Source organism: Schistocerca nitens, chromosome 12, assembly GCF_023898315.1.
Source record: "Schistocerca nitens isolate TAMUIC-IGC-003100 chromosome 12, iqSchNite1.1, whole genome shotgun sequence".
Classification (NCBI taxonomy): Eukaryota; Metazoa; Arthropoda; class Insecta; order Orthoptera; family Acrididae; genus Schistocerca; species Schistocerca nitens.
Genome location: NC_064625.1, coordinates 128,238,596 through 128,262,526, shown reverse-complemented (window position 1 = coordinate 128,262,526; position 23,931 = coordinate 128,238,596). Strand labels below are relative to the sequence as shown.

At 45.4% G+C, this 23,931-nt stretch overlaps 1 protein-coding gene across 1 annotated transcript in view; it reads right to left on the bottom strand.

Annotated features, from left to right (window-relative positions):
- LOC126214954 (nascent polypeptide-associated complex subunit alpha, muscle-specific form-like) overlaps window positions 1-23,931 on the bottom strand; it is a 269,173-nt gene that overhangs the window by 53,277 nt on the left and 191,965 nt on the right. The window contains exon 7 of the mRNA XM_049941590.1: window positions 6,991-7,161. Coding sequence (XP_049797547.1) covers window positions 6,991-7,161 — 171 coding nt within the window. The remainder of the gene's footprint in view (window positions 1-6,990; window positions 7,162-23,931) is intronic.

The window sequence follows — 23,931 nt, the reverse complement described above, 5'->3', positions numbered from 1 at the left end:
GAATGTGCTGGCCAGGGCAGCAGTCGAACATTTTCTGTATCCAGAAAGGCCCGTACAGGACCTGCAACATGCGGTCGTGCATTATCCCGTTGAAATGTAGGGTTTCGCAGGGATCGAATGAAGGATAGAGCCACGGCTCGTAACACATATGAAATGTAACGTCCACTGTTCAATGTGCCGTCAGTGCGAACAAGAGGTGACCGAGACGTGTAACCAATGGCACCCCATACCATCACACCGGGTGATACGCCAGTATGGCGATGACGAATACACGCTTCCAATGCGCGTTCACCGCGATGTCGCCAAACACGGATGCGACCATCATGATGCTGTAAACAGAACCTGGATTCATCCGAAAAAATGACGTTTTGCCATTCGTGCACCCAGGTTCGTCGTCGAGTACATCATCGCAGACGCTCCTGTCTGTGATGCAGCGTCAAGGGTAACCGCAGCCATGGTCTCCGAGCTGATAGTCTGAGCTGCTGCAAACGTCGTCTAACTGTTCGTGCAGATGGTTGCCGTCTCGAAAACGTCCCCATCTGTTGACTCACGGATCGAGACGTGGCTGCACGATCCGTTACAGCCATGCGGATAAGATGCCTGTCATGTCGACTGCTAGTGATACGAGGCCGTTGGGATCCAGCACGGCGTCCCGTATTACCCTCCTGAACCCACCGATTCCATATTCTGCTAACAGTCATTGGATATCGACCAACGCGAGCAGCAATTCCGCGATACGATAAACCACAATCGCGATAGGCTACAATCCGATCTTTATCAAAGTCGGAAACGTGATGGTGCACATTTCTCCTCCTTACACGAGGCATCACAACAACGTTTCACCAGGCAACGCCGGTCAACTGCTGTTTGTGTATGAGAAATCGGTTGGAAACTTCCCTCATGTCAACACGTTGTAGGTGTCGCCACCGGTGCCAACCTTGTGTGAATTGCCTGAAAAGCTATTCATTTGCATATTACAGCATCTTCTTCCTGTCGGTTAAATGCAGCGTCTGTAGCACGTCATCTTCGTTGTGTAGCAATTTTAATGGTCAGTAGTGTACAAACAAGCTAGCTCGCAGAGCAACTCGAGAAATAAATATGTGCAGGGCTTCCATATTAAACAAATCCATCGTTTCATATTACTTTGAAAAATTGATAACGAGTTAATGGAAAATCGCAAAATATGTACAGCATAGGGTAAGAAGGTTTACTGCTTCAGTCTTGAGAGGCAAAAAGAGGCGTTCGCTGAGAAAGGGACGAAAACAGCTCATATTGTTACATCTGAACGTCCTGAGAGTAATACAGTAGGATGAGGAAATTCTGTAGGTCAAAGCATCCTGTCTATGATTCTATTCCAAGAAGGAAGGACAAATTGAATAGATTCACAACAATCATTACTGATACATAGAGAGAGTCCGCAACTGCCTCTGGATCACAGGGTCCCGGGTTCGATTCCTGGCCGGGGATTGGGTGTTTGTATTGTTCTCATCATTTCATCATCATCAACATCATCAACATGACAGTGGCTAGATTGGGCTGTGTAAAAAGAATGGTACTGTGGAAAAATTGGGACTTAGTAAGGGCGCTGATGACCGTGCAGTTGAGCGCCCCACAAACTGAACATCATCACCACGTATCTTTAGAGCCTCAAACAGTAAGGCTCCATCAGAACCACGCAGAATTATTTCGCAGTTGGCTAAACAAAATGATCACACCACCATCATTAAGAAAAATCGAACCAAGAAGAAGAACGGGTAGAAAACGAAGAAGAGAAGAGAAAAAAGGGGGCTATAGTTCAGGTCAGTTAAGTATGAAGTATTCCCAAGTGTCGAGATTTCATTCACATGGCAAGGTATTGCGGTAATTCGTTATGTAAAGCTATTATTATAAATTTGTTTAAAAAAATGGGAGACTGTTTACTTGTCGATGCTCGTTTTGAGACGACGGAAAAGCGTTCAAAGAGAGCCAGTATGTTAGTAAACTGCGCTGAACATTTCTCTAAGCAAGAGCAATGCAAAACGCTCCTCATTTCTGATAAAGCTAAATTCTGTATGAACGCTAACATTGTTGTTGCCGCCGAAGAAAACAACACAATCCTTTCCCGCCTATCAAGCAGCTGTACACAGTAACTCCAACCGACTGACCAGACATAGTGTTTTAAAACAATTTCTGGGTCGAGGCTGCCCTCAACTACTGGACAACCGCAGGTCTGAGAACTGGCAGAAGTGTCAAGTTCGGTGAACTGTTGACAAGCACCCGGCTGAGTGTAGTTACACAAGTCGATTTGACTCTTACTTCCAGAAGAACAAGAACTTTTCCTTTCAGTCGGAAAGCAATTCCCGAATCTGCATTTGCGTCTTCACTTTTAATGAAGAGTCCTATTGAAACAAATTCCAGCCGCGATGTATCTCACCTATAAGCTGATGATGTAGCAATTCGTGATCTCCGTAAAGTTACTGATCTAACGTCAAGGAATGCTTCGACCAGTTTTGTTATGGTCTTTAGAATGAAGTCCGGTTTGACGCCGCTCTCCATGCTACTCTATCCTGTGCGAGCCTCTTGACCTCCGAACATACCCTTGAACCTACATCCTTCTGAATCTGCTAACTGTATTCATCTCTTGGTCTCCCTCCACGTTTTTAACCCCCACACTCTCCAACAATACTAAACTGGTGATCCCTTGATGCCTCAGAACGTGTCCTACCAACCGATCCCTTCTTGCGATCAGGTTCTGCCACAAATTTCTCTTCTCCCCATTTCTGTTCAGTACCTCTCCACTAGTTACGTGTTCTACTCATCTAATCTTCACAATTTTTCTGAAGCTCCACATTTCAGAAGCCTCTAATCTCTTCTTGTCTAAACTGTTTATTGTCCATGTTTCACTTCCATAAATGCCTACACTCCACACAAATACCTTCAGAAAAGACACTTACATGTATAATTCCTCTTCTTTAGAAACGCTTTCCTTACCAGTGCCAGTTTACAATTTATATCTTCTCTACTTAGCCCATCATCTTTGCTGCCAAAATAACAAAACTGAACTAACCGGTGTTCAGAAGGTCTCTCCGCAGTGCCGTGTGATAGTTAGCCGCGCGTGCCGTATGATTGTTCGCCTGCCTGGGTTACTCCCCTTCAAGTGGACTCTCCCAACATTCCACTGTTCCGTTTATCTCAGCCAGCATCAGTAGTATCGTTGGTGTGTGTCGTTACGTGTTGACGTGAACATTTTAATTCCTTTGTTCGTTTGTTTCAGTTTTGTCACTGGTAGAATCGTAACCATTAAAGAACGTGTGTTCTTAGTCGAACAAGTGTTCAAAGCTGGCGGTAAATACACAGCTTCAGTTCGTCAAACATTTAATTCAGTTTTCCCGGAGACAACACTCCAACATCGCGATACTGCGCGAGATTTGATTAACAAATTTCGAAGTATGGGTTCAGTAACAGATGCACCGAGAAGTGGTCGTCCTAGCGTTTTGTCTGAGGATAAGCCTTCGATATTTCCGATAAAATGTCCACGAGTCCGAACAAGTCAGTAAGAAAACTCGCCCAGGAAATTGGTGGTAGTATCGGAACGGCCCACACAGCTGTAAGGGAAAAAAAACTTTTCCCATACAAAGTGAGAGTCGTGCAAGAACTGAAAAATACTGATCATGGCAAGAGACTGCATTATTGCCAATGGTTCAAGAATTTCGTTCAACAAAATGTAAGGGATATTCTTAATGAAACGTTTTTCACTGATGAGGCGTGGTTTCATTTATCCTGGTACATGAACACGCAATATTCTCGTAAGTTGAGTGCTGCAAATTCATTGTGTATTCATGAGAAACCACTTCATTCTGTGAAAATAGGTGTTTGGATTGCAATTTCTAGGGACTGATGACCTCAGATGTTATGTCCCATAGTGCTCAGAGCCATTTTGCAATTTATAGACGTCGGATATCGGGTCCCATATTTTCAACGAAACAATAAACGCACAACGATACTGCAGTGATATTCTGTACCCTTTCAAAGGAGAGCTTGTGTTAAGTGAAATACTCAACGTTTATTTTCAACAAGACGGTGCAACCGCGCATACAGCTCGTGTTTCAATGTCACTGGTTGCTGATGTTTTTGGTGATCGCATAATTTCACAGGGACTTGACCTCCACGATCGCCTGACCTAACACCACCTGACGTTTTCTTCTGGAGTGCAGCGAAAGCAACTGTCTATAAAAACCGTCCAAAATCCATCGATGAATTGAAAACTGCAAATCCACTTTCACTGCTTCTGTTAGAGAAGAAATGTTACAGCTTATGTTTGGAAACATGATTAGACGAATTGAATTGTGTATTCAGCAACACTTTCAACATTTAATGTGAAAATTTGTAAGTAAAAATGAATATTCAATAAATTAATATCTTATATTTCACTGAGTTTCATTTCGGTATATTCACTGCGGCATACGGCACGCGTGGCTAACAATCATACGGCACTGCGGAGAGACTTTTTGAACACCCCGCATTACTTTTAGTGTCTCGTTTGCTAATCTAAGTCCCTCAGCATCGCCCGATTTAATATTAGTGCATTCGATTACCCTTGTTTTGCTTTTGCTGATGTTCATCTTATGCCCCCCTTTTAAAACTATGCTGATTCTGCTCTACCGCTCTTCCAACTCCTTTGCTGACTCTGACAGAATTACGATATCATCTGCAAACCTCAAAGTTTTTCTTTCCGCTCTCTGAACTTTAATTCCTTCTCAAATTTTTCTTCGGTCTGCTTTACTGCTTGCTATCGCCCTCCCAACTCCTTTGCTGAATCTGACACAATTACGATGACATCTGCAAACCTCAAGGTTTTTATTTCTCCCCTTTGAACTTTAATTCCTTCTCCAATTTTTCTTTGGTCTCCTTTATTGCATGTTCAATGTATAGGTTGAATAACATGGTAGTCTGAGATGAGGAAGCTATCACATGAGGGGAAGTCGTGGTGGGTAGCAGCAAACCAGAGGAGCCATTAAAAGAACAAGGGGATTAGCAGGCTGCCAGACTGTAGTACTAGGGCAGTTTGAGCCACTTGTGCCAGAGTGACGCTTGTGCAGCGATAGAGTTTGCTGAAATATCTGCAGAGCTTTCACATTCGCTCCTTTACCTAACTCACAACGAACCTGTCACATTCCAACCGATGTAAACTGAAGGTGGAAGGGGGAGAAAAGAAAAGGAAGAGACGGAACTATTGATGTTAGCTGCATTGGGACTTTATGCGGTATCAGTGGTTATGAGTGAAAATGTGTGCCAGACTGGGATTCGAACCCAGGATCTGTGCATTAGCCACAGCCAGGATCTCTGCGTTAGCCACAGCACCATCTGGACACAGTGTTGACCACAACTGTGTGGACTATTTCGGCATGACTCCTACCCGACCCAAGTTCACACCCAGCACCACTGATTCACAGCGCCATCCACATCCTTCATTCGTGCTAACTATAGATTCCTGCTGGAGGTCGAATGTAAAAGTGCATCCACGCTGGAGGTTGTGATTCATTGCCCATCGGTGTGAATTAGTCATATGTATGTATGGTGTTCTTTTTTTTGTACTTGTCTTATCTCAGCGGGCAATGAATCCACCACTTTCAGTGCGGATGTACAGTTAGGTTCGACCTCCATGTCCTTCATTCCCGCTAACTATAGATTCCTGCTGTGCATCCACACTGGAGGTTGTGGATTCATTGCCCATCGATGTGAATCAATTACATGTACGCATGGTGCCCTTTTTTTTGTAGTTGTCATCTCAGTGGGCAATGAGTCCACCATTTTCAGTGCGGATGCACAGTTAGGTTCGACCTCCCGCGGGGAGCTAAAATAACCCATCAAGGAGAACAGCGATGGTGACTGGGCATAGGTCGTGCTAGGTGTAAATGTGGTTCGGGTAGAGGGCATACCGAGATTGTCCACACATTTGTGAAAAATACTGTGTCCAGATGGTGCGGTGGTTAATGCAGCTGCATACTAAGTGGAGATCCCAGGTTCGAATCCCAGTCTGGCACGCATTTTAATTCGTCATTACTAAAAAAGAAAAACTGTCCAAACAGGCCTTAGTGGGCCCAACGGCACCGACCGGCCGCCGTGTCATCCTCTCAGCCCAAGGGTGTCACTGGATGCAGATACGGAGGGGCATGTGGTCAGTACACCTCCCACGGGAAGCTAAAATAACCAATCAAGGAGAACACCGATGGCGACTGGGCATAGGTAGTGCTAGGTGTGAATGTGGTTCGGGTAGAAGGCATGCCGAGATTGTCCACACATTTGTGAAAAATACTGTGTCCAGATGGTGCATTGGTTAACGCAGCTGTATACTAAGCAGAGATCCCAGGTTCGAATCCCAGTCTGGCACACATTTTAATCCGTCACTAATTAAAAAAAAATAGAAACTAAACCCTGTCCGAGCAGGCTTTGGAAGGACCAACGGTACCGACAGGCCGCCGTGTCATCCTCTCAGCCCAGGGGCGTCACTGGATGTGGATACGGAGTGGAATGTCGTCAGCACACCGCTCTCCTGGCCGTTGTCAGTTTTCGTTTACCGGAGCCGCTACTTCTCAGTCAAGTAGCTGCTCAGTTTACTGAGTGCATCCCGCATGCCAACAGCGCTTGGACCGGTGTTACCACTGCTTCAAGGCCGTTGACTAATTAGTCGCTACTGATTCCCTTGAAGGCCCGATGCATCAATAGTTCCTTCCATTTCCTTTCCTTTCTCCCCCTCCAGCTTCAATTTACAAAAGATGTATCACACCTACAGACTCTGTGTGGTGTCTGTCCTTTCAGACATGTTTGAAAGAACATGCACCAGAAACCTCGGGTGTAGATACAGATCAGTCTGTCACTAAATGCTGCTACGTAAGGCCAGTTATCCCAGCAAAAGCCCTAGGGTCTGTAGTTATGTTTGTCTGCAAAAGTGTCACTGCACACAAATGTACGAACACTGTACTAGAGGGTTAAGTTATTGTCGTTGTTTACCTGTGCGCCCGAGGCTCTGCCCTCTGAGGACGCCCTGCTGCTGAGCGAGCGCTGGCGCAGGTAGTCCTTGTCGTCGAAGATCCTGACTTCACCGCCGCCCGGCTTGTGCGTCACGTTGACCAGCGAGCCCACCTTGCTCTCGGCCTTCACCTCCAGCTTGTGGCTCTCGATCTGCGGGCAGGAAGACAGACGACAAGAGGTTAGACAGCGGGCAGCACGGTCTAACCTACTGTAGTCCGATCAAAGAACGATGGCGGTTCGCGCACCTCAGGGCATAGGCGGGGATTCCATTATTGATGATTCCAAGCTACAGATGCGGTGCGCTCATACTAATGGAAGGAAAACTTTCCCTTTGGGTGGCTGTCATTTCCCCTCGATCTTGATTCTCTCACTAGAGCGCTCTATCTCCTTATTAGAACAACTACTCTTCTTGTATGTGGACTTTAGATGCTCAAGCACATTTTTTAAACAAATCTTGTGCGCCCTGTCCACCAAGGTTTTAATCACACCTCTTTTTTGCATGATCGACGAGGATGCAGATCTGACTCTCTCTCTACTTCGTATTATACAGTGATTGGCAAGAATATTGTTGTGTACATAGTTTCACGTAGTCAGCGCGTACACAACTTTCCCACTAGAGCGCGCGCCGCTAAGCACAACAGCGCAGGCGCAGCGCTCGTCCATCTCCGCACTATGAGATGGCGCTGTCTTAGAGACGGACCAAATTCTGCTTCCGCCGATCCGCGTATTTATATGTCACGCAGCCAATGAGATTGCTGCTAACGTAGAACCTTTTCTCCTCGCAGATCACACTCGCGCAGTGATACTTGAACATTCGAGGTATTATAACGAGTGTACAGACCTCCGATTAGTCAGTCTGCATTTGTCTGCACCAGTCTGTACCTGTCTGCATTAGTCTGTACCAGCCTATATTTAAGTTTCAGTCTGCACCTAAGAAGATTATCATATTCCTGTACATAGCCATGAAGATAAATGTATAGAGATATGTGAGAATAAGATTAACGTACCAAAACCAAAGGAACTTCAGATTGTCAATTGTAAACAGCATCTAGAATCAAGTTAAGTAATTTCTATGCTTTTTATTATTTTAATAAATGTGTGTGAAAATTAATCAAGTTCTGTTTAAAGTTGGTCACCGTCAATCTGCTTCTCTAAGCGTGCAAGTGGCATTTCTATCGTCTGACCTAACGGCAGATGATAAACACGCCACGATAAGACCACGAGACATATTGCTGACACTCGCGTACTTCGTTAGAGCGACAAGTCAACTAATCTGATGGTGTGTGTACCGAAGGTCTTACAGTAAGCACACCACAAATATTATTACCACCGATGTACTATCGATATAAACCTGTCCAGGCGATATCAGAGTCACCTGGGGAGGAATGACTGCTAGTCAGACATACATATGGTGCATGTAGTAGCAGTCAGTGTGCTGTGCGGGTGTAGAATGGGGAAGGAGCGCCATCTGGACTGATAGTGATGGCCCGATGGCTCGGCACGAGCATTTCGGAAACTGCACGACTTTGCCGGTGTTCGAGGAGCGCTGTGGTGAGTGTCTTCAACATGTGGCGAAACCAAGGTGAAACCATGTCCAGACGTTGTGGGGTTGGGCAGCCGCACTTATTAAAAGTTGGACATAGTAGTGTGGGCAGACTGGTGAAACAGGACTCGTGGGGAACAGTGGTGGGACTTACATCAGACTTTAATACTGCACAGAGTACAAGCGTATTGAACATACAGTGTACTCCTAACGATGAGCCTCAAAAATGGTTCAAATGGCTCTAAGCACTATGGAACTTAACATCTGACGTCATCAGTCCCCTAGAACTTTGAACTACTTCAACCTAACTAACCTAAGGACATCGCACACATCCATGCCAGATGCAGGATTCGAACCTGCGACCATAGGAGACACGAGGTTCCAGACTGAAGCGCCTACAACCGCTCGGCCACTGCGGCCGGCGATGATGAGCCTCCTCAGCCGATGACCCATGCACATGTCAATATTAAAACCACGACACTGGCAACTACATCTGAAATGGACATCTGAGCATCGGCACTGGACCTCGGTGCAGTGGCAGAGTATCACACGGTCTGATGAATGCCGATGCATTGTTCATCATGCTGATGGGAGCACAAATCCCGAGCCTCATGAGCCGATGACTCATGAATATGTCAATGTTAACACCATGACATAGGCAATTACGTCTGAAATGGACATCTGACCATCGGCATTGGACCTCGGTGCAGTGGCAGAGTGTTATACGGTCTGATGAATGCTGATGCATTGTTCATCATGCCGATGGGAGCACAAATCCCGAGCCTCATGAGCTGATGACTCATGAATATGTCAATGTTAACACCATGACATAGGCAACTACATCTGAAATGGACATCTGAGCATCGGCACTGGACCTTGGTGCAGTGGCAGAGTGTCATACGGTCTGATGAATGCCGATGCATTGTTCATCATGCCGATGGGAGCACGAATCCCGAGCCTCCTCAGCCGATGACCCATGAATATGTCAATGTTAACACCACAACATCGGCAACTACATCTGAAATGGACATCTGAGCATCGGCATTGGACCTCGGTGTAGTGGCAGAGTGTCACACGGTCTGATGAATGCCGATGCATTGTTCATCATGCCGATGGGAGCACAAATCCCGAGCCTCATGAGCTGATGAGTCATGAATATGTCAATGTCAACACCACAACATCGGCAACTATGTCTGAAATGGACATCTGAGCATCGGCATTGGACCTTGGTGCAGTGGTAGAGTGTTACAAGGTCTGATGAATGCCGATGCATTGTTCATCATGCCGATGGGAGCACGAATCCCGAGCCTCCTCAGCCGATGACCCACGAATATGTCAATGTTAACACCACAACATCGGCAACTACATCTGAAATGGACATCTGAGCATCGGCATTGGACCTTGGTGCAGTGGTAGAGTGTTACAAGGTCTGATGAATGCCGTTGCATTGTTCATCATGCCGATGGGAGCACGAATCCCGAGCCTCCTCAGCCGATGACCCACGAATATGTCATTGTTAACACCACAACATAGGCAACTACATCTGAAATGGACATCTGAGCATCGGCATTGGACCTCGGTGCAGTGGCAGAGTGTCACACGGTCTGATGAATGCCGACGCATTGTTCATCATGCTGATGGGAGCACAAATCCCGAGCCTCATGAGCTGATGACTCATGAATATGTCAATGTTAACAACCCGACATAGGCAATTATGTCTGAAATGGACATCTGACCATCAGCATTGGACCTTGGTGCAGTGGTAGAGTGTTACAGGGTCTGATGAATGCCGATGCATTGTTCATCATGCCGATGGGAGCACGAATCCTGAGCCTCCTCAGCGGATGACCCATGCATATGTCAATGTTAACACCAGAACATCGGCAACTACATCTGAAATGGACATCTGAGCATCGGCATTGGACCTCGGTGCAGTGGCAGAGTGTCATACGGTCTGATGAATGCCGATGCATTGTTCATCATGCCGATGGGAGCACGAATCCCGAGCCTCCTCAGCCGATGACCCATGAATATGTCAATGTTAACACCACAACATCGGCAACTACATCTGAAATGGACATCTGAGCATCGACATTGGACCTCGGTGCAGTGGCAGAGTGTCACACGGTCTGATGAATGCCGATGCATTGTTCATCATGCCGATGGGAGCACAAATCCCGAGCCTCATGAGCTGATGAGTCATGAATATGTCAATGTCAACACCACAACATCGGCAACTATGAAATGGACATCTGAGCATCGGCATTGGACCTTGGTGCAGTGGTAGAGTGTTACAAGGTCTGATGAATGCCGATGCATTGTTCATCATGCCGATGGGAGCACAAATCCCGAGCCTCATGAGCTGATGAGTCATGAATATGTCAATGTCAACACCACAACATCGGCAACTACATCTGAAATGGACATCTGAGCATCGGCACTGGACCTCGGTGCAGTGGCAGAGTGTCACACGGTCTGATGAATGCCGATGCATTGTTCATCATGCCGATGGGAGCACAAATCCCGAGCCTCATGAGCTGATGACTCATGAATATGTCAATGTTAACACCATGACATAGGCAATTATGTCTGAAATGGACATCTGAGCATCGGCATTGGACCTCGGTGCAGTGGCAGAGTGTCACACGGTCTGATGAATGCCAATGCATTGTTCATCATGCCGATGGGAGCACAAATCCCGAGCCTCATGAGCTGATGACTCATGAATATGTCAATGTTAACATCACGACATAGACAATTATGTCTGAAATGGACATCTGACCATCGGCATTGGACCTTGGTGCAGTGGCAGAGTGTTATACGGTCTGATGAATGCCGATGCATTGTTCATCATGCCGATGGGAGCACAAATCCCGAGCCTCATGAGCTGATGACTCATGAATATGTCAATGTTAACACCATGACATAGGCAATTATGTCTGAAATGGACATCTGAGCATCGGCATTGGACCTCGGTGCAGTGGCAGAGTGTCACACGGTCTGATGAATGCCAATGCATTGTTCATCATGCCGATGGGAGCACAAATCCCGAGCCTCATGAGCTGATGACTCATGAATATGTCAATGTTAACATCACGACATAGACAATTATGTCTGAAATGGACATCTGACCATCGGCATTGGACCTTGGTGCAGTGGCAGAGTGTTATACGGTCTGATGAATGCCGATGCATTGTTCATCATGCCGATGGGAGCACGAATCCTGAGCCTCCTCAGCCGATGACCCATGCATATGTCAATGTTAATACCACAACATCGGCAACTATGTCTGAAATGGACATCTGACCATCGGCATTGGACCTTGGTGCAGTGGTAGAGTGTTACAATGAATCCCGATGTATTCTTCATCGTGCCGATGGAAGCGCGAATCCGTCATCTTCCAGGGGAACAGCGACTCGACACATGTACTGTGAGTCCGAGACAAGTTGGCGGCAGCTCCATTGTGCTCTGAGGAATATTCACGTGGCTATCCACAGGTCTAGTGCAGTTCGTGCGAGGCACCACAACGGCCAAGCAGTATCGTACACTGGTAGCAGAGCACGTATGCCCCTTCATGACGATCATGTTTCCAGATGGTAATGGCACTTTTCAACAAGATAATGCGCCATGTCACAAGGTCAGGAGTGTGATGGAGTGGTTCGAGGAACACAATGGCGAGTTGATGTGGCGGCCTCACAACTCACCAGATCTGAAAACGATCGAACACATCTGGGATGTGACTGAGCACAGCATCAGAGATCATCGCCCCCCTCCCCGGAATTAACGGTAATTAGGTGACTTACGAGTGCAAATATGGTGCCAACTCCCTCCACCGACCGACCTAGGCCTCACTGCTTCCATGCCACGACGCATCGCCGCTGTTATCCGTGCCAAAGGTAGACATACCTGCTATTAGGTAGGTGGTCATAATATTGCGGCTAATTATATGTTACCATGAATGACCGAAATTGGAGAATGTCGACTTTCAGCGGTGAATGTCAACAGATACCAAATATGTCGGTGAAAGATCGAATATTTCATTACATTGTTGTACATTCGGGCCCTCTCCAGTGTGTGTGTGTCAACAATCACAGATATACTCTGGTGGAGGTCCAAAACAGAAAAAAACATGCGACTGGCTCTCTCCCGCCAAATCCTTTGTTCTGCTCGGAGTCAATCAGCTTTGTCAGTCTTATGCAAGCTTTGATAACGCGAGCAACGTTTTCTTGATTTTTTTCCCATACCCTAATTTATACTAAATGGATACTGCAGTAAATCATGATATTTTTCATGAAAAGTTAATTGCATTAATTACGGGTAAACGAGAAGACAATTGTTTTTATTTTTCTCAAGAAAAGTATTCTAAAATACTTTCTGAAGTGTTTTCTGCTAAAATTAAATGCAACACACCTTTGGATTACAGACGATTAAAACGTTTTGATGTTTTCAAAATTAATGATGAAGAGTAGTTAATTGTACGATTAAAACCAGGGGAAACGAACATACAGTATTATGTTACCAATGAAGAATTGCACAGTATACTATATGAAACTCACTTCAGAATAGGCCACAGAGGAAGAACAAGTATGCTTAAAGAGTTTCAAGTTAAATACAAAAATATTACATGTGAAGTTGTAATGTTGTATTTTAATTTATGCAAACAGTGTCGAATGAAACACAGTGCACCTAAGAAAGGTATTGTCGTGAGGCCAATGGTTAGTTCTGAATTAAACTCAAGATGTCAAGTTGATCTGATAGATCTGCAGTCAAAGAGAGATGGCGAATATAAGTTCATAATGGTGTATCAAGATCATTTAACTAACTTTGTCCAGCTACGACCTTTGAAAACTAAAAGTGCTGAAGAAGTAGCCCATCACGTTCTTTCAATATTTTTAACATTTGGTGCACCAGCAATATTGCAAGCAGATAATGATAGAGAATTTAGTAATCAAGTCATATCCGAAATTTGCGCTATGTGGAAAGATGTTAAAATAATTCATGGAAAGCCTCGTCACAGTCAAACACAAGGCTCAGTTGAAAGGGCCAATCAGGATACACAGAATATGCTAATTGCATGGATGAACGATAACGATACAAATAAATGGTCAGATGGTTTATCCTTTGTTCAATTTGCCAAGAACACTACATACCACGAAGGAATACGCCAAAGTCCTTATGAAGCCATGTTTGGCGTTAAAGCAAAAAGAGGCATAGCATCGTCTTTTTTGCCTGGCGAACAAATCGCAAATATTGAAACTGAAGAACAACTCGAAGAAATTGCCAGTACTTCTGAAACCGAAGAACAGCTTGAAGAAACTGTTAATGCTTATAAAAAATTTGAGCGGTGGTCATACGTAAAACCATATTCCAAAGAAAAATATTGAAGAGGACCTACAACCCACAACGTCTTCACATCAAATTCTATCTGAAAAACACGTGTTGATTCCTACAAAAAGAGCGGCCGCGAAAGAAAATCTTCTACTGCAAACAACAAAGATGTTACGAACCTCACGAAAACAATTTCCTCCTCCTCAAATTGGTGATAATATACGAATACTAGTCCCTGATGTCGACCGTGGTCGTACAGATAGCCGAAATGTGTTAGCGGTTGTTGCTGGAATAGAAGACTCCGACTTCTATAAACTGGCAAATAAAAATGGTACCCTCAAGCAGCTTTACACACGTAATCAGTTCGTAATTTGTAAAGGAAAGTTACTTTCCATAGATCAGATTTCTTTTCAAGAAATGTCGCTGAGAGAAGCAGCTGCAGCTACTTCGAGAAGCGGGGGACAAGGCTATACACGCTGTCATTGCAAAAGGAAGTGTTCCACAAATAAAAAGGAAGGGACTCTTGTGCGATTCAAAGTGTCATAATAGTTTAAGTTGTTCAATAAATAAGATTTGAATCACATAAGTAAGTAATTTTTTATAACTATTATTTTCTTTTCTCGTGTAGAATGTACTGTGTATTTTAAATTCTTGGTCATTCCTTTCAGAAAAAGAGGCGAAAAAGTTACGTCACAATAGTGACGTTGTATAGCGACTGAATTACGGAGAAGAAAATATAAATCACCAACATGTTCAACATTCACCATTAGTACAAGGTAAATGTCAACACTTACCGGTGTAAGTCAGAAATAAGGGTGTTTAGCAATTATTTAGGACATACACTAAGCGACTGTGTGAATGTTGACATTCACCGGTGAAAGTCGACATTCTCCAGATTTCGGTGTTTCACTGTAACACATGTACACTACTGGCCATTGATATTTGTACACCAAGAAGAAATGCGGATGATAAACAGGTATTCATTGGACAAATATATTACACTAGAACTGACATGCGATTACATTTTCACGCAATTTGGGTGCATACATCCTGAGAAATCAGTACCCAGAACAACCACCTCTGGCCGTAGTAACTGCCTTGACACGCCTGGGCATTGAGTCAAACAGAGCTTGGATGGCGTGTACAGGTACAGCTGCCCATACATCTTCAACATGATATCACAGTTCACCAAGAGTAGTAACTGGCGTATTGTGACGAGCCAGTTGCTCGGTCACCATTGACAAATCCCGTCTCCGGCCATCCTGATTTAGGTTTTCCGTGATTTCCCTAAATCGTTTCAGGCAAATGCCGGGATGGTTCCTTTGAAAGGGCACGGCCGATTTCCTTCCCAATCCTTCCCTAACCCGAGCTTGCGCTCCGTCTCTAATGACCTCGTTGTCGACGGGACGTTAAACACTAACCACCACCACCACCACCATTGACAAGACGTGAGAGATCTGGAGAATGTGCTGGCCAGCGCAGCAGTCGAAGATTTTCCGTATCCAGAAAGGTCCGTACAGAACCTGCAACATGCGGTCGAGCATTATGCTGCTGAAATGCAGGATTTCGCCGGGATCGAATGAAGGGTAGAGCCACCGGTCGTAACAGATCTGAAATGTATCGTCCACTGTTCAAAGTGCCATCAATGCGAACAAGAGGTGACCGAGATGTAACCAATGGCACCCCATACCATCACGCCGGGTGATACGCCAGTATGGCGATGACGAATACACGCTTCCAATGTGCGTTCACCGCGATGTCGCCAAACACGATGCGACTATCATGATGCTGTAAACAGAATCTGGATTCATCCGAAAAAATGTTTTGCCATTCATGCACCCAGGTTCGTCGTCGAGTACACCATCGCAGGCGCTCCTGTCTGTGATGCAGCGTCAAGGGTAACCGCAGCCGTGGTCTCCGAGCTGATAGTCCATGCTGCTGCAAACGTCGACTAACTGTTCGTGGAGATGGTTGTTGTCTTGCAAACGTCCCCATCTGTTGACTGAGGGATCGAGACGTGGCTACAAGATCCGTTACAACCATGCGGATAAGATGCCTGTCATCTCGACTGCTAGTGACACGAGGCCGTTGGGATCCAGCACGGCGTTCCGTATTACCCTCCTGAACCCACCGATTCCATATTCTGCTAACAGTCATTGGATCTCGACCAACGCGAACAGCAATGTCGCGATACGATAAATCGGAATCGCGATAGGCTACAATCCGACCTTTATCAGAGTCGGAGACGTGATGATACGCATTTCTCCTCCTTACACGAGGCATCACAACAACGTTTCACCAGGCAACGCCGGTCAACTGCTGTTTGTGTATGAGAAATCGGTTGGAAACTTTCCTCATGTCAGAACGTTGTAGGTGTCGCCACCGGTGGCAACCTTGTGTGAATGCTCTGAAAAGCTAATCATTTGCATATGACAACATCTTCTTCCTGTCGGGTAAATTTCGCGTCTGTAGCACGTCATCTTCGTGGTGTAGTAATTTTAATGTATGCATTGTATGTATTGGTTGCAAGTGTGTGTGAGAGTGTCAGGGTGTCGCACGGATCACTTGTCAGGTGTAAGGGGAGAATAAAGCTGTCATATATTTGCATTGTACATTCGTTCAGGCTTGGAGATTTCAGTACATACTTAATTTTGACGGAAGAGACGTAGCATCTGAAGTAACATTTAGCCAGCCAGATGTTGCGATGTGTATATTCGGTTCTGAGCTGTTACATGTTTGTAGCGTAGTCTGAGAATCCAAGTTTATAATCAATGTGGGAAGAGTACGAGTCATATTCGTCGATTATAGTGAGAGGATATTGTAAAGCACATCGATGTTCACAAGCTCCAGGACATTTCATAAAGCTTACACCTACTCGTAGCTGGTTAATCAGCCAGCAGCCAGATAAGTGAGAGGCACCGCTGCAGCTGTTCACTGTTGTGTCCCCCCTACCCTCCATCTCTACACCCTTCATCTCCTTTCCCAAGGTGGCTTCCATCAACTCCCCCTCCCAGATGATGCCGTCTCTCTGCCCATTTATCGCTCCTATCAACTCTGATCCTGACCCCCCCTCCTTTCCTCCGTACTTTTCCTGGGCTCCCTCTCCCCCCCTTCCATCCTCTTTTTTCCCCGCCTACCCTCTCTCTGCCCCCCTTCTTTCCCCCGAGTCCTTCTGCATTTCTCTCGTCTGCCTTTTCCCATTCCCTCTCGCTTCTTCCCTGCCCCCCCCCCCTTATGAGTCCTCTCCCTCCTTTGGTTCCCCCCCGCCCCTTTCGTTTTTCCTCTCCTCCCTCCTTGTTTCCCCTCCCCCTCCATCTGTCCAGGTCCCCGCCCCCCATCTGCCCTTGGCTATTTTGTGTCATCTTTGTGCCGACATTTTAGTGCAGTGTTTACAGTGAGAGTACAGTGTTGTGTGTCTTTTCCAAAGTGTTGCAAACGGACATCATAGTGTCGCTGGGTGTGCTTTTTATATCTCTTGCGAGCAGAAACCAGACTGTCGCCATGTTTTTTTTTAATTGACTGCTTACTATGCTACCTGTCTGCTTCCTGTGTATTTTATTAGCTTTGCCAAATCTTTGCTTATGTTTTAACTTTCCACCATTTTCCGCCGTTTTACGATTTAAGTCACCGTTTTATCGCCTGCTTTTATTGTTTCTTGTCTTCGTTTTAAAAAGTCTGTAGGCTGCAGAGCAGCGTAATAAGCTGCTGCCAGCCCGCCCCCTTCGGGGGGATCGAAATTCAATAAAAGAAAAAAAAAACTCCAGCTGTACCGCCGTGTGTCAGCCAATAGGCCTGTAACGTCGCGGGCGCCACTCGCAGCGATTAGGCAAACAGGGCGCGCCCTTCCTCCACCTACATCCATCCCTTCTAATGAGCTGCCGCAGCCACTCTGCTGGATTATTTGCCGCTTATCGGTAGCTCGTTAAGCTCATCAGCATAATTCGAGGCGCCGGTCGTCTTACTTATAGGCGTTTAACGGCAGTCCATTAGGGATAGACGCAACTCCTGCTGCCGTGATCAGAGAAGCAGCTAAGAGCTACAAGTAAAGGGCGCGATCAGATACCTGTACGATTCTGAGCACATTAGGCGAACAAAGTTGCTCTCCTTGTAACGGCTGTTTATCGTCGGTCTATCGATCCAAGCTTAGAGAAAGCTTTTGACGATGTTGACTGGAATACTCTCTTCCAAATTCTAAAGGTGGCAGGGGTAAAATACAGGGAGCGAAAGGCTATTTACAATTTGTACAGAAACCAGATGGCAGTTATAAGAGTGGAGGGACATCAAAGGGAAGCAGTGGTTGGGAAGGGAGTGAGACAGGGTTGTAGCCTATCCCCGATGTTATTCAACCTGTATATTGAGCAAGCAGTAAAGGAAACGAAAGAAAAGTTCGTAGTAGGTATTAAAATCCATGGAGAAGAAGTAAAAACTTTGAGGTTCGCCGATGACATTGTAATTCTGTCAGAGACAGCAAAGGACTTGGAAGAGCAGTTGAACGAAATGGGCATTGTCCTGAAAGGAGAATATCAACGAAAGCAAAACGAGGATAATGGAATGTAGGCGAATTAAGTCAGGTGATGCTGGGGGAATTAGATTAGGACATCAGACAATTAAAGTAGTAAAGGAGTTTTGCTATTTGGGAGCAAAATAACTGATGATGACCGAAGTAGAGAAGATATAAAATGTAGACTGGCAATGGCAAGGAAATCGTTTCTGAAGAAGAGAAATTTGTTAACATCGAGTATAGATTTAAGTGTCAGGAAGTCGTTTCTGAAAGTATTTGTATGGAGTGTAGCCATGTATGGAAGTGAAACATGGACGATAGATAGTTTGGACAGGAAGAGAATAGGAGCTTTCTAAATGTGGTGCTACAGAAGAATGCTGAAGATTAGATGGGTAGATCACATAACTAATGAGGAGGTATTGAATAGAATTGAGGAGAAGAGGGGTTTGTGGCACCACTTGACGAGAAGAAGGGACCGGTTGGTTGGAAATGTTCGTAGGCATCAAGGGGTCACAAATTCAGCATTGGAGGGAAGCGTGGAGGGTAAAAATCGTAGAGGGAGACCAAGAGACGAATACACTAAGCAGATTCAGAAGGATGTAGGTTGCAGTAGGTACTGGGAGATGAAGCAGCTTGCACAGGATAGGGTAGCATGGAGAGCTGCATCAAACCAGTCTCAGGACTCAAGACCACAACAACAACAACATCGATCCAAGCAGCTGGAAAAGACACAGGGCATTCCTGTTTTTGACGAGTGCCAGGGGACGGAAACATGTAATAGTGTGCCTGTGTAATGGTTCTTTATTTACGTGGCCATTACGGGACTCCAACCCCAGTTGTCGATACCAGTAATATCGTACTACTTTTCTGCGAAGTAACAGACATATTTTTGTGACATTATTCACATTTGGTTTTATTAATGTATAGGTACTCGGCCCCCCCAAGAACCATGGACCTTGCCGTTGGTGGGGAGGCTTGCGTGCCTCAGCGATACAGATAGCCGTACCGTAGGTGCAACCACAACGGCGGGGTATCTGTTGAGAGGCCAGACAAACGTGTGGCTCCTGAAGAGGGCCAGCAGTCTTTTCAGTAGTTGCAGGGGCAACAGTCTGGATTATTGACTGATCTGGCCTTGTAACACTAACCAAAACGGCCTTGCTGTGCTGGTACTGCGAATCGCTGAAAGCAAGGGGAAACTACAGCCGTAATTTTTCCCGAGGGCATGCAGATTTACTGTATGGTTAAATGATGATGGCGTCCTCTTGGGTAAAATATTCCGGAGGTAAAATAGTCCCCCATTCGGATCTCCGGGCGGGGACTACACAGGAGGACGTCGTTATCAGGAGGGAAAACATAGAGTATAGATTTAAGTGTCAGGAAGTCGTTTCTGAAAGTATTTGTATGGATCGTAGTCATGTATGGAAGTGAAACATGGACGATAACTACTTTAGACAAGAAGAGAATAGAAGCTTTCGAAATGTGGTGCTACAGAAGAATGCTGATGATTAGATGGGTAGATAATATAACTAATGAGGAGGTATTGAATAGGATTGGGGAGAAGAGACGTTTGTGGCACAACTTGACTAGAAGAAGGGATCGGTTGGTAGGACATGTTCTGAGGCATCGAGGGATCACCAATTTAGTATTGGAGGGCAGCGTGGAGGGTAAAAATCGTAGAGGGAGACCATGAGATGAATACACTAAACAGTTTCAGAAAGATGGAGGTTGTAGTAGGTACTGGGAGATGAAGAAGCTTGCACAGGATAGGGTAGCATGGAGAGCTGCATCAAACCAGTCTCAGGACTGAAGATCACAACTGTAGTGGACTGTTAAGGCAGCCAGTCCACAGTGAAGTAGCCGAAAGGGCACGCGTCAACTCACGCCGTCTGGCGCGAAGTCTGGAACAGGATACGTGATGAATGTGATAAAGAAAAGAACGTAGCTACTAGAACACTTAACTTTTATATCGTCCTTTGGTATACAGCATTCTTGATGATACAAGTGAGACTATCTTGAGATACATGCAATGGTACAAATGGCGCCTTGCTAGGTCGCAGCCATTAACTTAGCTGAAGGCTATTCTAACTGTCTCTCGGCAAATGAGAGAAAGGCTTCGTCAGTGTAGTCGCTAGCAACGTCGTCGTACAACTGGGGCGAGTGCTCGTACGTCTCTCTAGACCTGCCATGTGGTGGCGCTCGGTCTGCGATCACACAGTGGCGACACGCGGGTCCGACATGTACTAATGGACCGCGGCCGATTTAAACTACCACCTAGCAAGTGTGGTGTCTGGCGGTGACACCACAACAACAACAACAACAGGTTCTCCGATGTATCGATATATTACAATGATATGGTTCGTGTGCGTATTCATTTCTGTGAGACTGTCATAGTCTTTGAATTACTTGTAACCGTTTTGGTTGCAGAAGTTGTCAATTCGCTTTTTTATAGAACAGTCAAGTCTTGGGTAAAGAGGAAATTAAATATATGAAGCTTGATACAAAACTGTTTTCTTGATGATGTGACAATTAAGAAGGAGTATATGTGAATTTACAAGGTTCAATAAAAAATTATTTCTACCATTCCTTTGTTCTGATCTGGGATTGTTTGATCATTAGGAATTTCCTGAAAAGCGCATTTGTTAGGTCTTCAAATATTGCTAAAATACAGATCTGGACCTTCTAGCAGTCAAAGTGGAATCACCCTAGAATCAACAAGATGAGCCATAGCAACTTCGACGAAATCTACGTGGGAATCCATTCAAGATAAGTGCCAAAATTAATGACTTTTTTACAGTGACTTCATTATTTCCATTCTGACGACACCATCCACAGTCAATAACTTTGTTGTTGCCCAATAAAGCGATCATATGCTGCGTGAGCAACATTATTAATCTGGTTTATAACCTACTTTGCAAGTGATGGTATTGTTAGACCTGGAAGGTCGTTCGTTAAAATGTCTGCTTCAAAGTTATTCATTCTCAAGCTAGATATGCACGTGACAGTTTCCCACTCTCGGAGAGCTCGTGCGAGTGAGTCATGCCGTGTAAGCTCATGTCATGCAAACAGCGTTAGCAGGGTACAAGAGTGGTGTAAGACGTCAGATAATCGATTTCAGCGAGTTTAGACCTCTCGTACTGACGGTAACCTCCATCTCTTGAGAGCTGCTCGCAGTAGCTCTCAGACAAGAAAAAACTGCACCGGGGTTGTCGAGACAGGTGGTAGTACTCAGAGGTGCTGATGGGGCATATTGTGTCCAGGACTTGTGCCGCATTTCGCAGTTTTCACGTTATCACATCTCACTAATGTTGTTGTTGTGGTCTTCAGTCCTGAGACTAGTTTGATGCAGCTCTCCATGCTACTCTATCCTGAGCAAGCTTCTTCATCTCCCAGTACCTACTGCAACCTACATCCTTCTGAATCTGCTAAGTATATTTACCCTCCACGCTGCCCTCCAATACTAAATTGGTGATCCCTTGTTGCCTCAGAACATGTCCTACTAACCGATCCCTTCTTCTAGTCAAGTTGTGCCACAAACTTCTCTTCTCCCCAATCCTATTCAATACCTCCTCATTAGTTATATGATCTACCCATCTAATCTTCAGCATTCTTCTGTAGCACCACATTTCGAAAGCTTCTATTCTCTTCTTGTCCAAACTAGTTATCGTCCATGTTTGAGTTCCATACATGGCTACACTCCATACAAATTCTTTCAGAAGAGACTTCGTGACACTTAAATCTATACTCGATGTTAACAAATTTCTCTTCTTCAGAAACGCTTTCCTTGCCATTGCCACTCTACATTTTATATCGTCTCTACTTCGACCATCATCAGTTATTTTGCTCCCCAAATAGCAAAACTCCTTTACTACCTTACACAAGTCTTATTTCCTAATCCAATTCCCTCAGCATCACCTGACTTAATTCGACTACATTCCATTATCCTCGTTTTGCTTTTGTTGATGTTCATCTTATATCCTCCTTTAAAGACACTATCCATTCCGTTCAACTGCTCTTCCTAGTTCTTTGCTGTCTCTGACCGAATTACAATGTCATCGGCGAACCTCAAAGTTTTTATTTGTTCTCCATGGAGTTTAATACCTACTCCGAACTTTTCTTTTGTTTCCTTCACTGCTTGCTCAATATACAGAATAACATCGGGGAGAGGCTACAATCCTGTCTCACTCCCTTCCCAACCACTGCTTCCCTTTGATGTCCCTCGACTCTTATAACTGCCATCTGGTTTCTGTACAAATTGTAAATAGCTTTTCGCTTCCTGTATTTTACCACTGTCACCTTCAGAATTTGAAAGAGAGTATTCCAGTCAACATTGTCAAAAGCTTTCTCTAAGTCTACAAATGCTAGAAACGTAGGTTTGCCTTTCCTTAATCTGGCTTCTAAGATAAGTCGTAAGGTCAGTATAATACACACTCTAAAAAAAATAAAAAAAAAGACACCACGAAGGAATTATCCGAATGGGACGGAAGTCGGTAGACGCGACGCACATGCACAGAGAAACAAATGGTTATAATTTCAGAAGAATTGGATGATTCATTGAAGAGAAAGACCTTCACAAGTTGAGCATGTAAATAACGTCTTGGTCCACCTCTACGTTTATGCAAGTAGTTATTCTGCTTGGAATTGGACGACAGAGTTGTTGAATGTCCTCCCGAGGAATTTTGTGGCAAATTCTATTCAATTCGTGCGTTAGATTGTGAGAATTCCGAGTTAGTTGGAGGGCTCTGCCCCTAATGCTCCAGACCTCAGTTAGGGAGGGATTCGGCGAGGCAGGGTTCGGCAAGCACGAAAACAAGCAGTAGAAACTCTCGCCCCGCGCGGGGTAGCCGCGAGGTCTTGGGCGCCTCGTCACGGTTCGCGCGGCTTCTCCTGTCAGAGGTTCCAGTTCTCCCTCAGGCACGGGTGTCTGTGTTGTCCTTAGCGTAAGTTAGTTTGAGTTAGTTGTGTGTTAGCTTAGGGATCGATGAGCTCGGGAGTTTGGTCCTACAGGAACCGAGCGAGGTGGCGCAGTGGTTAGGACACTGGACTCGCATTCGGGAGGACGACGGTTCAATCCCGTCTCCAGCCATCCTGATTTAGGTTTTCCGTGATTTCCCTAAATCATTTCAGGCAAATGCCGTGATGGTTCCTTTGAAAGGGCACGGCCGATTTCCTTCCCCATCCTTCCCTAACCCGAGCTTGCGCTCCGTCTCTAATGACCTCGCTGTCGACGGGACGTTAAACAACACTAACCTAACCTCCTACAGGATCCTACCACAAATTTCCAAAAAATAGAAACTCTCGAAGTGAGCCTAGTATGGTGGCGTGAAAGGCAGCGAAACGGGACGTAGGATATCGTTGACGTACTGCTCTGCTGTAGGCTGCCGACGGTGAGAAGCAAAGGGGCTCATACTATGAGATCAAAAGGCACCCCGGGCCAGCACTCCGGATTGTTCGGCCGTACAGCAGGTGACAGTTGGGTTGGTGTCCCACCGCTGCCCGGGACGTTTCCAGAACTGTCACCGCTGCTGATCGGGGCTCAGTTCGTAGCGAG